At 48.2% G+C, this 12,369-nt stretch overlaps 2 protein-coding genes across 3 annotated transcripts in view; both read right to left on the reverse strand.

Annotated features, from left to right (window-relative positions):
- LOC115321122 overlaps window positions 1–3,048 on the reverse strand; it is a 42,561-nt gene extending 39,513 nt beyond the window's left edge. Inside the window, exons 1-2 of the mRNA XM_040501914.2 lie at window positions 2,850–3,048; window positions 1,643–1,669 (exon numbers count right to left, since the gene is read on the reverse strand). Of these exons, the coding sequence (XP_040357848.1) occupies window positions 1,643–1,660 (18 nt within the window). The 5' untranslated portion in view covers window positions 1,661–1,669; window positions 2,850–3,048. The remainder of the gene's footprint in view (window positions 1–1,642; window positions 1,670–2,849) is intronic.
- Window positions 3,049–5,277: 2,229 nt separating this feature from the next.
- LOC8028961 (probable ATP-dependent RNA helicase DDX23) overlaps window positions 5,278–12,369 on the reverse strand; it is a 47,806-nt gene continuing 40,714 nt past the window's right edge. For both annotated transcript variants that reach the window (XM_042294039.1, XM_029981406.4), the window contains exons 13-18: window positions 10,910–10,999; window positions 10,687–10,836; window positions 9,874–10,025; window positions 7,478–7,586; window positions 6,636–6,810; window positions 5,278–5,564 (exon numbers count right to left, since the gene is read on the reverse strand). In XM_042294039.1, coding sequence (XP_042149973.1) covers window positions 5,341–5,564; window positions 6,636–6,810; window positions 7,478–7,586; window positions 9,874–10,025; window positions 10,687–10,836; window positions 10,910–10,999 — 900 coding nt within the window. In that variant the 3' untranslated portion in view covers window positions 5,278–5,340. The remainder of the gene's footprint in view (window positions 5,565–6,635; window positions 6,811–7,477; window positions 7,587–9,873; window positions 10,026–10,686; window positions 10,837–10,909; window positions 11,000–12,369) is intronic.

Here is a 12,369-nt window from a genome sequence, read left to right on the forward strand (position 1 = left end):
GCGGTTTTTTCCGCTTTTTTTCAAGTGTTTGTGCTCACCCACCGAGACATGGCCCACCCCTTTTTTAACGAATTTCAGGCGGTAGGGGGGTGGGCGATGACTCGGGATATTACGGTAGTTCAAAAAAACCTATTAGCCAAATTTCTTTTTGCGTTCAATTGTTTGCAATAGGATTCTCGTTTTCTTTGGCATTTCGATTTGCTTGTAATAGTAGAACATAACATAACCGACCAGCGAAGTGGAAGGTAAAAAGAAAGCTTGCTCCGATTTGCTGAGAAGAGCACCGCTCTTTGTTCTTGATCAGCCTGCCATAAACATTTCTTGCCTGATGATTCTTTGATTTAAATACACAACACATGCACAGAAAGAGCGTCAAATCATAGACAAGCGGTAAATAAAATATGTTTTGGGGATTATTTTTGCAAGAAAGGTTTGGTTTAAATCCCGACTTATCAAATATTGATTTTTATTCTCCACCCTGCGTATAACTAAGCTATTAACTGCTTTCAAATAATTTTATTTTATTTCTAAACAGGTTTTGATGCAATATACTCAATCCGGACGAGCCTTCGTTTCCTATCAAAATGCACTTCTACACCGGTGGTCCTGCTCTCCATGGTAAAAGCACACAACCACCGGGTGAAGGCACATAACCACCACCTTGCCTTTCTTGTAGGAGAGAATAAAGTGTGGCACTCACCGGCAGAATGAAACACTGCTGTTCCATTCCGTCCAGTGCACCCTCTGAGGGTAAGTATTGATTCTAGAATTACCCTCGCTCATGTGAAGAATGCACCGTGGCGCACGCTGGTTTCGTGTTTTGGCTACGGGGCGGGCGCAAAGTTGCAATCCGATAGGAAACCGAAACTTAAAAACACGTCCCAATCGGATGTAAAATGGGTTGATTTAGAGATATCTGACAATGCCCAGAAAATTCCATATTGAAACCATAGCTGTAAATTTAATTAAAAAGTTCACCATAAAAAAATAATAGTAACCAATACGACATCCACCTTTAGTCTGTGTAATGCATAGTTGTTGCAGGGACAATTTGGTCGCCATTTCGTGGAACACCCTGTACACTCTTTTCAAGCTCAAATTTGGGAGTTTTACGTGCCAAACCAACGACGGGCATCTGGCACGCCCCCGCGGAGGCCTGAGGATTGATTTCGACCACCTGGGGATCTTTTGACGTGCAACCGAAAGCTCGGTTACACGGCGTCTTCTCCGCAATAAGCCTCCGTCAGATTGTGGGCACCTCGGCCGGGATTCGAACCCGCCACATGGGGATCCGTAGGCCGACGCTCTCGCCTCCGAGCCACCGAGGCGGCTTTTTTCAAGCTCCTCCTTTGCGTTAAAAGAGCATTGGCAAAGATGTGTGGCATTAAGGAGGGTTTGTGGTGCAGCAAAGAGGCACCAAAAGCATTTGGATTGGATTGCGACTAGGATGCAAGAGCAAGGGTGGATAAAGCCCGAGGCTAACTCCACAGGGAAAGTAATTACAGCTATCAAGGTCCTCTATAATTTTTTTGGCCATCCAAATTGCCTGACGTATTGGGTTCTTTTAATCTGTACAGCAATCATCAGCTTGCTGGCATTCAAACACTTTGCGCAATGTCCCTGTGGTGCTGAAAAAACTCACCCTGCTGTCGCTGTCCATGAAGGTGCACTGTTGAAGAAAGCAGGCATTAAGCAAGTTAGTCTTGAAATAAGAAGTGAGCAATCGCACAGGCCCTGGGGTTTTTCACCACAATAGCAACATTCTTTTTATTATTTATTTCTAAATGCCAGGGTGTCCAAACTTCAGTTCAAACACCCCACTGCAGTATAAATATTAAGAAGAGAGGGGGAGGGGAGGGTATTTGTCTCCAAGCGGCAAAGGGCAGTGGGTGGCGTTTTATATTTCCCGACAAGGTTCAGTTCTGTGGGTACGAAGCTCCAGTCCTAAGCAACCTTTGGAATGTCGTGCCTGCCTTTGACAAAATGAAGAGAAGGACCTTGTAAAGGGCCTTATATCATATTACTAAAATGACAGCCTCTTATACTTCATCAAAGCTTAGAAACACTATTTTCTTGAAGCTTAAAGAATGGGGGGACTGAAAAGAAACCACGGCTTGCCAAGGACAGTCAATGACAGTCACCAATTTTTCCCATCGAAGTTGCGGAGCAAAAAAAAAAAGATCCTATTAAAAGGCTTCTTAGGCTTCTCAAAGAAGTGCCTCCAATCACTGCCAACGGAAACTGGCATCAAGTTAAGCACAACGGCCGCACAAAAGGCAAGTGCCTGTTTTGTCGTAGCCCCCTTGCCAGACTATCGGCCGAAGATACCTCGAAAAGGCCATTGTAAGGCCGGCTCACACATACATCGCAGCGCTAAATAAACACCAGCGCTGATGCAGGGCTGATTTGAATACAACTTGGTACTATCAGCGCAGCACTCACCCAGAACAAATTAACCAACTCCAACAACTAAAAAAAAAAAAAAAAAATGTGGAGTGCAGTCGCTTTTATCAAAATAAACCAGCCTTAGAACGAGCGTCCGTTTTAAATGCCGTGGAATTCAAACTTTCCAGGTTAATGCCGAGGGCCGTTATCTCTCCTGTCTATCGTTGGAGGCGGACACGGTCCGGGCGACGCCTTGTTCGACATCGTTCCTCTGCCGGTCAACATTTTCAGACGTGAGTCAGGTTCGTCGGCTCGAAGAAGACGCCGGTAACGAAGGTGTAACGAAGGCTAAGGTCAGAAAGAGGAGCAGTGAGCAGAGTAGACACGGCATGCGGAATGACAAAGGTGTACTCGACGGAGAGGCGGGAATGGCAAATGCAGCGCTGCGAGAAACGCTGGCTTACCGACCGGAAACTGAAGAAGGCACGAACGACCAGCTGAGGTACCGGACGATTCGAAATGAGATCTTGAACTGATGCTGCTGATGCTGCTGATGCGCTCACTGTGGATGCTGGTGGATGCGCTGACGACTTTTTCGAATCTGGTAGCGCTTGCTTGACTTGTCTTGGCTTGACTGTCAGGGCGTCAGGGCTGGGATTGATTTTACGTTTACTCTTAACCTTGAGCCGAAAATGCTAGTCCATCTTAAAATTGTTCATAGTTTTTAATTTTACTTATATTATTTTACAATTCTCATTTTTTATTGAGTCAAGACTAAATTATATGAGACTTATTACAGCCAAGCCAAGCGCCCGCCAAATACCCCCCATGCCCCCCCCCCCCCCCCCCCCCCACCCCCCCCCACCCCCTGAAGTTTAAATCAGCAAGCGCGCGAAATAGTGATCCGTACCAACACCTAGACAGAAGGCCTCCGTATGTTTTCCTCTTCCTCTATGAAACGTCATCACAGTCGGATCGCGCTCGGTCGGCTATTGGACCCGAGTCCGACCTTCGACGCGCTGATTGGCCACGAGCCGCAGCTGAACACTGACGCAGCACTCGTGCCCAATCTCTCGCCTTGATCGATCTGACTATGATGACGCGTGTGGAGGCCATCTGTGGTGTTGTCCGTACTCGCAGTTGCTAATTTCTGATTTCCATAAACTCGTATGAAAATGTCAGGTGAATTGACGTGTCTTTTTTTCTTGGCGCAGAAACATAACCTTGTTTATGCCCTCACAAGCAGCGGCGTACCAACTTGTTTTTGAGTGGGGGGGTGCCCTTGGTATTCCTTGAGCGCCGCCAGCCAGTATTTGGCCTCCCCAGTGGCCACTGTTTCAGGGGGGGGGGGGGGGGGGGGGGGGGGGGGGCAAAACACATGCCTCGCCAGGCAAGGCATGAGCACTGGGGGGAGGGGGCAAGCGCTCCCTTTGGCCCCCGATTGGTACGCCTATGCTCACAAGTGCCAAACCTAACCTTAATATTATATAACTGAACAATGTTTAATCACAGTTGACTGCTCAAACTTTTTGCACAAGATTTACAAGCATACTTGAACTGACCTTAGCGATGCAGACATTTCTGAAGTTCTGCATGCGCGCAAGTTTGTCTGCTCTTTGCACACCTTGTGCGTTTGTTTACCCTTCATTAGAGCCCACATGCTTTTGTTTCCCACAGACATCAACCAATGACAGCACACGCTGGGCTGCCTTGTCAGCACGCGTTCCCTATGTTGCTTTTCTTCACGTTCCGATGCGCCAAAGACGCCTTCTGGGGCACTTGCTCGATGTATAGCAATTAGTTTCGAAACTGTAACCTAGGTTTCTGGTCACCCTCCACTGAACATCAAAGCAGCTTGCCAAACGTTTGTGAACCCACTGGTTGCAAGGACTGTGCATCACATTAGTGCGGTCCCTGGCAATGTGTGCCAGAACTTTATCAGGGCGGTGTATTTCTGTATTTCTTTGTGCATTTCTGGGCCTTAAGCCCAGAAATGCGCAAAGCATTTCTGGGCTCAAGGCATTTTAAATGCATAGTATTTAGTGCCCAAAAGCAAAGCACTTAGAACACTTTTAGTCATGTCCACTCAAAACCACCGTGTATTGCACGTCACACACTACACTGAAAAAATCGTCCCAACCAGACTGTCTAAAAAAATATGTTTTTTAGACAGTCTGGTTGGGATGCAAGTGTCAAAAACACCTTTTACGTAAAAAAAAAAAAAAAATTGGAGCAATATTGACAGGTGAGGTTCATTTTAAATTCTGCGCACAAAGTCCACGATGTCACGGAATGGGCATACACTCTTTCCACCTCATCGAGATGGTGATACAATCTCTCCACCTCAATGCGATGGCCAAGCCGATCCACCTCTCCTCCATGCGCCCGTAATGCCCAGAGAAAAAAGTGGAAAGGAGGTGCCGTCAATATGTTCCAAAAATATTGTGTTTTTTTTTGCGTAAAATTAATTTTTTTACACGCGTGTCCCAATTACACTTAAAAAAAATACATATCTTTCTTTTATTTTCAGGGGTCCTTTAAACTGCCGGTCGGCCACCGTGTAATGGCAACTGGTTTTGTGTCGTTGCTGGGCCTGACGTTTTCGTTTTGCAGCCACGTCCCTCGCTTCCCCCCCTCTGCCCTGTTGTGCCTGCTGTTGTTGCTCCCGCACCGCTTTGGAGGTACACAAAGCCCACAAGGATGAGACTTTTGGTATTGAGTGTGTGCCCTCATGGTATGTGCAGTCCACTTTGCCGCCGAGCACACCGCGAAGAGTCTCTGAGCCAAGAGCGGTCGATGATTGTACACTCTGTCAAGGCTACGTCCCAGACTCGAGCACGAAAGCACCAAGAGCTGGCCCTATTGACGCTGTTCATTTAAAAAGGGTACATAAAAAACGGCATTTGGTTTTATTGTCGCATCATAAGCCCACACGGCGGTGCCACCGTGGGGAGTTCAGGCGAAGATCTTCTCCTCCCTGCGCTTCTTGGTGACCACGGTGCCCGGCTTGTGCTGCGCGTCTGGGTGATTGGCCAGCTCCGGGGGGCAGGTGGACACGGGGCTGCTCATGATCAGCTGCTTCAGGTCGTAGAACAGGTGGGAGTCCTCCTTGGTCACGAAAGACACTGCCTTTCCCGTCAGCCCCGCTCGGCCCGTACGCCCAATCCTGTGCGTGTAGTCTGCAACAAAATGACACTGGCTAGAGCGCATTTTCTTGCGACAACTTACGAGGTGAGAACACACTGGATGAAATCTAATGCTAGCCCTGGAACCGTTTCGATCGGCATATATATTTTTATATTATTTATGCGCCACTGTTATCGGGGTTCGAAATAATTCTGTTGAAGCTATAAGCGACCGTTTCTCATATATATAGTGTGTAAATCTGATCTGTTCAGTACTGAAAAACCTTCATCGTATTTATACACAGTTTCTTGGCTAACAGACAGATGGCACCAGTGTCACTACGAGAGAGCGCAACACATCCTCTCTTATTTGTCAAAGTTCCCCATCTCAGGTTGTTACGTTAACATTTTGGAACCGTCTACTATGTAGCATGGAGAGAGTGGTGCAACTCGGTTTCAGATACAGCTCCAAAGCTCTCTGGTGTGCTGCCAGGTACCACTCTAGCTGTCCCCTCTCACACAATCTAATTGTCTTCTTTGCCTTCCTAGCACTTCGTGGCTTTTCACTCGCTACATTCATGTCCTTAACAATCTCGCTGATCCTCACGATTGGCTTGGCACCCTAAAGCAAAAAGACAAACTACTCTCAAGAGGAGCCCCACTAGTGACTAGCTGATGCAAAACCAAAGCTTGTGCACCCTTCTTATCCACACATCCAGACGAGCTCGTAGCGGCTCGTACATGTGTAACTAAGCCTCGCTTGCCCCCTCACTCATCCACCGACCCTAATGCAACTCCGCTCGCTAACCTTTCCCCGACTGGGAGAGTTAACGTGAAAGGGCAGACAAAAGATGTCGGTCCGACTCACTACGGACAGTCATGTCGTGTGCTAGTGTCAGTGACAATGTGAGAATGCTTGGCCTCCAGCAAGTGCTTGTTGCCTTTCGCCGCACCTTGGCTGCGCATGCACGTTGAAGACTAACAAGACGGCGGAGCGTTGTCAAAGGCAGGAAGCTCGCGTTGGAGGCGGGAAGACTGAAATCCTGCCCCGTTGTTCTCGTCTTGTCAGGGACTACGACATTATGCAACGACGTCTAACTGGGCAAACGTAGCGGCAACACCCACCTTCGATGGACTTGGCCATGTCGTAGTTGATGACCATGGAAACGTTGCGGATGTCGATACCACGTCCGGCCACGTCGGTGGCCACCAAGATGTCCTTGGCGCCGTTCTTGAGGCTGGCCAGGGCGTACTCTCGCTGCTCCTGGCCCTTGCCTCCGTGCAAGGTGCAGGCGTTGAACTGCGCGCCCGAAAGACAGGGAGAAAAAGGACAAGCCAAAGTAAGTTGCCAACCCCTTCCGAGCGGACGTCGGGACTGAGCGCGTTAGTTGGAGGTTCCGCGACCCATAAGTTTGGCGAAGCAGAGCGCAGGTGGTGCAGGTACAACCTTGGACGCAGCTAATGGCCTCGTTTCTCGATGTTCGGATAACGAGAGAAAGCTAGTACAAATATGGTGCCTGGAACGTGTTTTAGACTGGTGCGTTCACCGCGTCCCAAAAAGTGATTCCTTGATTTCTGCTCGACAACTTTGTAGAAGTGTTGCGTTCTTGCTGGGCGCAACGCTAGCGGTGTCGCAGCGGCGCCCGTGCGTGAGGCAGACGCCCGTCCCGCTAGAGGTCGCACTCCGGCTTGACAGTACACAGAAGCTTTGGTGGCCAAAAGTTGGGACGCCGCAACGACCGCAAAGCTTGCGTCTGAGCTTATTTCCTCCGAGATCGCAACACCTCACAACACGACACACCGGCTCATGGGACGTCGTTTGTCGCCACTTCAGGATTCTTTTAAATGCACGTGTGATATGGGACGCTAGACACACCGGTCGCAGACACGTTGCAGGCACCGCAGTTAAAGGGAGAGGCCAGACAAACGCGGACCGAGCGGGGTGCGGTGGCGGAGAGAGCACTTACGCCCATCTTCTCTAGACCCTTGGCCAGGACATCGGCCCCCTTCTTCTGGTTGACGAAGATGATGACCGGAGGCTCCACCCCACGGTTGAGCAGCTCCACCAGCTTCCTCCTGCGCAAGACATCATGGTCGTCACTGCCACGGCCCTCGGATGAACCACTTACAAGTCTGGAACATTCGGCGGTTTCCGCCCTACTTTGTCAACACAAGCAGCACTGATCCATGTAGAGGTAAAATGAAGTAAAAAATAAATAAATTATTAACGAATTAGAAAAAAATATTCTTTCAGAAAGCAGATGTAGCACCTTTCATCAGCATTTCAATGATTCCAAGTAAATATGACTTCTAGGTCTTAAGTGTAAATGGCGTTTCCAATCGTCTATCTTCTCAACAGATCCATGGTGGGGTTTTATGAAAGAGTAGATGCTTTGAGCGACTTTCTCCACGGTGGCTTCTCTAAACCCACGTCCTTCCGTTGAGTTCTCCGAGTGATCCGACAGACCTCTCGCTAAATTACCCGAGCATCAAAGAGAATGTTGGGAATGTAGGTACACGCGCTGCATGCACTTGCCTTCACTATAGAAAAAATGTGAAGTAAAAAACCAAAACAAAGTGTCCGTGGAAGGCGCGTGCGAACTGCCGATAGGTTTAGAATTTTAGCTTTTGAACAGTTGGAGCTGAAGACACCAGCAAGCGCAGCGCATGTACCTATGTTCCCAGCATTCTTTTTGATGCTTGGGTAATTTGGCAAAAGGTCTACTGGTTGACTCTTAAAGGGACACTGACAGGGTATTTATGCTCGCCGAGGTTTTTAGTTGTACGTGACATTTGAGAGCCCAACTACCCAGAACAGAATTTGTGACTCGAAATTCGGTTTCTTTCCACCCAAAAACCGCCGATCGAGAACTGGCCGGTGTGAGTCGCGCTCACTCTCTTTTCTGGGGTCACGGGACGTTTTCTAAGGTTTCGACGCGACCACCACATTTAAACAAAGTCGTGGGTCATTAAGACACACATTCAATACTAAAAATAAAAAAAAATATGAAACCCATTTTTTGTGGCTTCCAAAAAGCTGCAGATCTGTTGATTGAAAAAAAAAGGTTGCACAAACAACCGGAAGCATTCTGTGCGTTCACTGCATAATTCTCAACATGGCGTCGTTTCGCGTTTCGTGGGACTCGCGGGTGGCAGCGGACGACGTGCGTGGGACCTCTACTTCAGAACTGTTGTTCACAGTACCGGCGAATTTTGTGTTCCTTCAAAAGAGAAATTTTGGATCGATCAAAAGAATTGATATTCATCCCGAACGGCACACCCGACCAGCAAGCCGATTGCACGAAAACGTTGCTGAGTCGTCGTCTCTTCTCGTGGCTGAAGACATCACTCGCTCAAACGTCAAGCACGGAGAGCGTACTTCGAGTTGAATACGCACGCGTACGGTTTCTTTACTCGGTGCGAATGTGGCCAATGCGTGGTGTACTCCCGACTTCAAGCTTGGAGTACATGTACTGGAGGGAAATCGGCAGCAAACTTTCCGACATACAGACCACTGGATGCGTTACTACAAACGAAAGAGTTCCTTCAGTGGCTCAGTGGGAGGACGTCCGCTTCACACGCAGTGGGCACGGATTCAATCCCCAAAGTAAGCGTAACATTTTTTATTTTTTTTCAAGCATTTTGCGATGTTTACATTTTTTTTTTTTTTTTACAATTATTACTGAAAAAAAAAAGAAAACAATTGTGGAGGACGATACGTTGCTGAACTAAATGGTATGGGATTCCATTTTTGACACTCTGCCACACAATGCCACTTTCAGATGTGACGCAGCTCTTCACGCAACATCTTCGGAGTATTCTTTTCGGAGCCGATCACAAGAATCCTCCACGGGCACTCACTACTAATTGCCAACACTTAAATGTACAAAACAACTCGTCTTGAAGTACAGAACAGCGAGCGGAACAAACATAACTGCAAAGGAATTGCACGGCAAACGAATCCCGAACGCATTTTGTCTGCTGCACCCGTAAGAAAAAAAAAAAAAGAAAAACAATCGCACAGTCGGGTGTAGCCACGTTACTTCCACCACTCACTCTCTCCTCTCCACATCTCCATGTGGTGCGTGGGTATCGGTTTCAGTTTCGAGCAGTTGCGTTTTTTGGCTTTATTAAAAAAATATGTGACTCTGTAGCAAAATATAAATTGGGTAGTATTTCAACACCATAATAAATCGCCTGGCAACAAAGGAAAAAATATTTTTGGGGGGTGTCAGTGTCCCTTTAAACTCAGCAGCATGCCTTTGGTAATTCAATTTGTCCCTAGAGAAAACTTCCCCATACTGCGAGCAAAGATGACAGGCCAGATAACCTAAATATTGTGGTCACCCGGCTGAGTACCCACCTCTTCTCGCTCTCGGTGACCAGGTGGACCACCTGTTCGGTTCTCTCCACGGGCTTGCCGATGGAGCCGATATAGACGATGGCCGGACGGCGGAGATACGACCGCGCCAGACGCTCCACGGCTGGAGGCATGGTGGCTGTGAACATCACCGTCTGCCACGGGCAACGAGCAGAATCAGCACAGGCTGCACCAAACTCAAGTAAGGTTTCAACGAGAGTCACCGATGATCGTTTCCGAAGTTCCACATTCTATAGAGCATTTGCTGGATTTTGAAAACTGAGCTAATCGAGCATTCCGACTCAAGGATGTTGGTCGTTTTAAAGTCAGAACAAAACGAAAATATTTACGCCAGAGCTCTGTACAGCTTGAGAACTACAGCAAAAGTGGAAGGTAGTAGGCGCAATTGTTTTTCGCTGGGGCTTTCTACGTTGATTAACCGGTAACCCGAAACAAGGAGTTTTCAAACTTTTTCAGTCTCAAGGAGCACCAATTTCATTTGACTGTCAGTCAAGGAACTCTATCCGGTTTCACCGTTGCAATGAAACAGTGCAGAGGCTTAGAGACCTTGTAAAAAGATCGATGAATGAAGCGAGCAGGGACGCCGTGAAAACCGCAACACTAGCGTTCGCTCGCCTTTTTTTAAAAAATTCTAAGACCAACCATGCAGACCGTGACATCTGACAGTATAACGTACCGGCTCGCGAGACGTCATTTGTCGCCATTTGCGGATCACTCTCGATCCGCAAGCGGTACGGGACGCAAAACACACCAGTCGGATATGCGTTACGGGCACCATAATGAAACGTCCCGCACCTGGCGGTACTTGTGCTTGGAGGCGAAGTTAGCGAGCAGTTTCTCCTCGTCCTCCGCTTCCTCCGTGTCCGGCTTCTGGTTGGTGACTGGCATAAAGTCCAGGATTTTCTGGACCTCCCCCTCGAAACCCATGTCAATCATCCGGTCGGCCTGCGATCGTGGAAGAGAGACACAGACGCCGTCGCACCTTATGCCCTCTGCTTACGGCACGGAGGAACCTTACCTCGTCCAAGACTATGTAGGTGCAGCGACTCAGCACGAGGTACCTGTTCTCCAACACGTCGATCAGACGACCGGGGGTGGCAATCACAATCTGTGGGTCATGGACCAACGTGAAACGTATGTTAGCCCATCGTTGCCAAACACTTTTGAATGAGGTATCAATAACCGCCCACTGTTGCCATAGCACACCACTGAGACAGTTTGACGTGGTGGTGCTCGAAAGTATGGCGTGCTAAACGGAGAGCTTGAATAAGAAAATGACACCTGATTGCACATCACTCAATAATTTCAGATCGCAAGATCACGAGAAATGTAATTGGTGAAGGTTTTTAATTCACTTGATTTTTTTTATGCAGCCTGTCGTCTACAATAAAAGAATACACAATTAGTAGTTTTGCACACAAAATGAAGGACTATTGAACTGCCAAAAATTGTACATCATGAACAGCTTGACCGCCACATTTCCGCACACCGCTGATTTGGTCAATTCTGCCAACCAATAACTCGGAGTCTATTATCGACAGACTTCAGCCCGAATACTGCGACGAGGTGAGGACAAAATGCTTGTAGCTTGTTTGAGATTGCATTCCAAGGACTTGTTTCGAGGCATTGACTGTGAATGTCATCTTGAATTTTGGTCTCAATCCGACAAAGGGCCCCGTACCAACTTTTCTGGATTATCTCTATACATCAAGCGGCGTGTGTGCTTGAGATCATATACCAATGCTGAATAAGCAACTTTTAAATGAACAAGTCACATTCAATTCGTATTATAAAATTTGAATTCTCTGGACACCCAACCTCCCCACACAAAAGGCTTAACGAGGAGAAAATGAATGGGAAGAAATACTGGCTCACTTGCCACACAAAAACAATGACCGACAGGTTGGTACAGTTCAGGGCCGTAACCAGGGGGGGGATAGGGGGTTCTGACCCCCCCCCCCCCCCCCCCCCCCCGAAATTTTTTTCTGGGTACGGCCCTGGTCGGTGCACTGGCAGCCAGCCGATTTTAATCTCCACCTCTGCGCACGCGCAGCGGCGCCGGTCGGCTACCGGGTACCAAACCGGGACCGGTTCTCCGGTTTGCTGTAACTCTCCACTATATGCCACTGATGGAGATGATTCATAGGCGAAAATGAGACAATAGACACTTTCAAAATGGCCACCGTTGTCCCCAAAACCCCCCCCCCCCCCCCCCCCCCCCCCCCCCGCGAAATTTTTTTCTGGTTACGGCCCTGGTACAGTTGTACCATCTGCGTCGTCGGGTGGTTGCCACTGAGTGGCGCACGCGAAAAACCCCAGCCTAGCAGTTCTACTGCATCTGCCAAACTGCTCATCTACAGTGGAGACGGCAGATGCCATTCTAAAGGGCGGTTCAAGGGTAAGCAAATTCAGAATTGAATATTTTCAACTTTTCGGGTGTCCGTATTGTGACATAGGCTCCTGCATTGAGGGTGCAGC

This window comes from Ixodes scapularis, unplaced genomic scaffold (genome assembly GCF_016920785.2).
Source record: "Ixodes scapularis isolate PalLabHiFi unplaced genomic scaffold, ASM1692078v2 PGA_scaffold5__190_contigs__length_132052651, whole genome shotgun sequence".
NCBI classification, from domain to species: Eukaryota; Metazoa; Arthropoda; class Arachnida; order Ixodida; family Ixodidae; genus Ixodes; species Ixodes scapularis.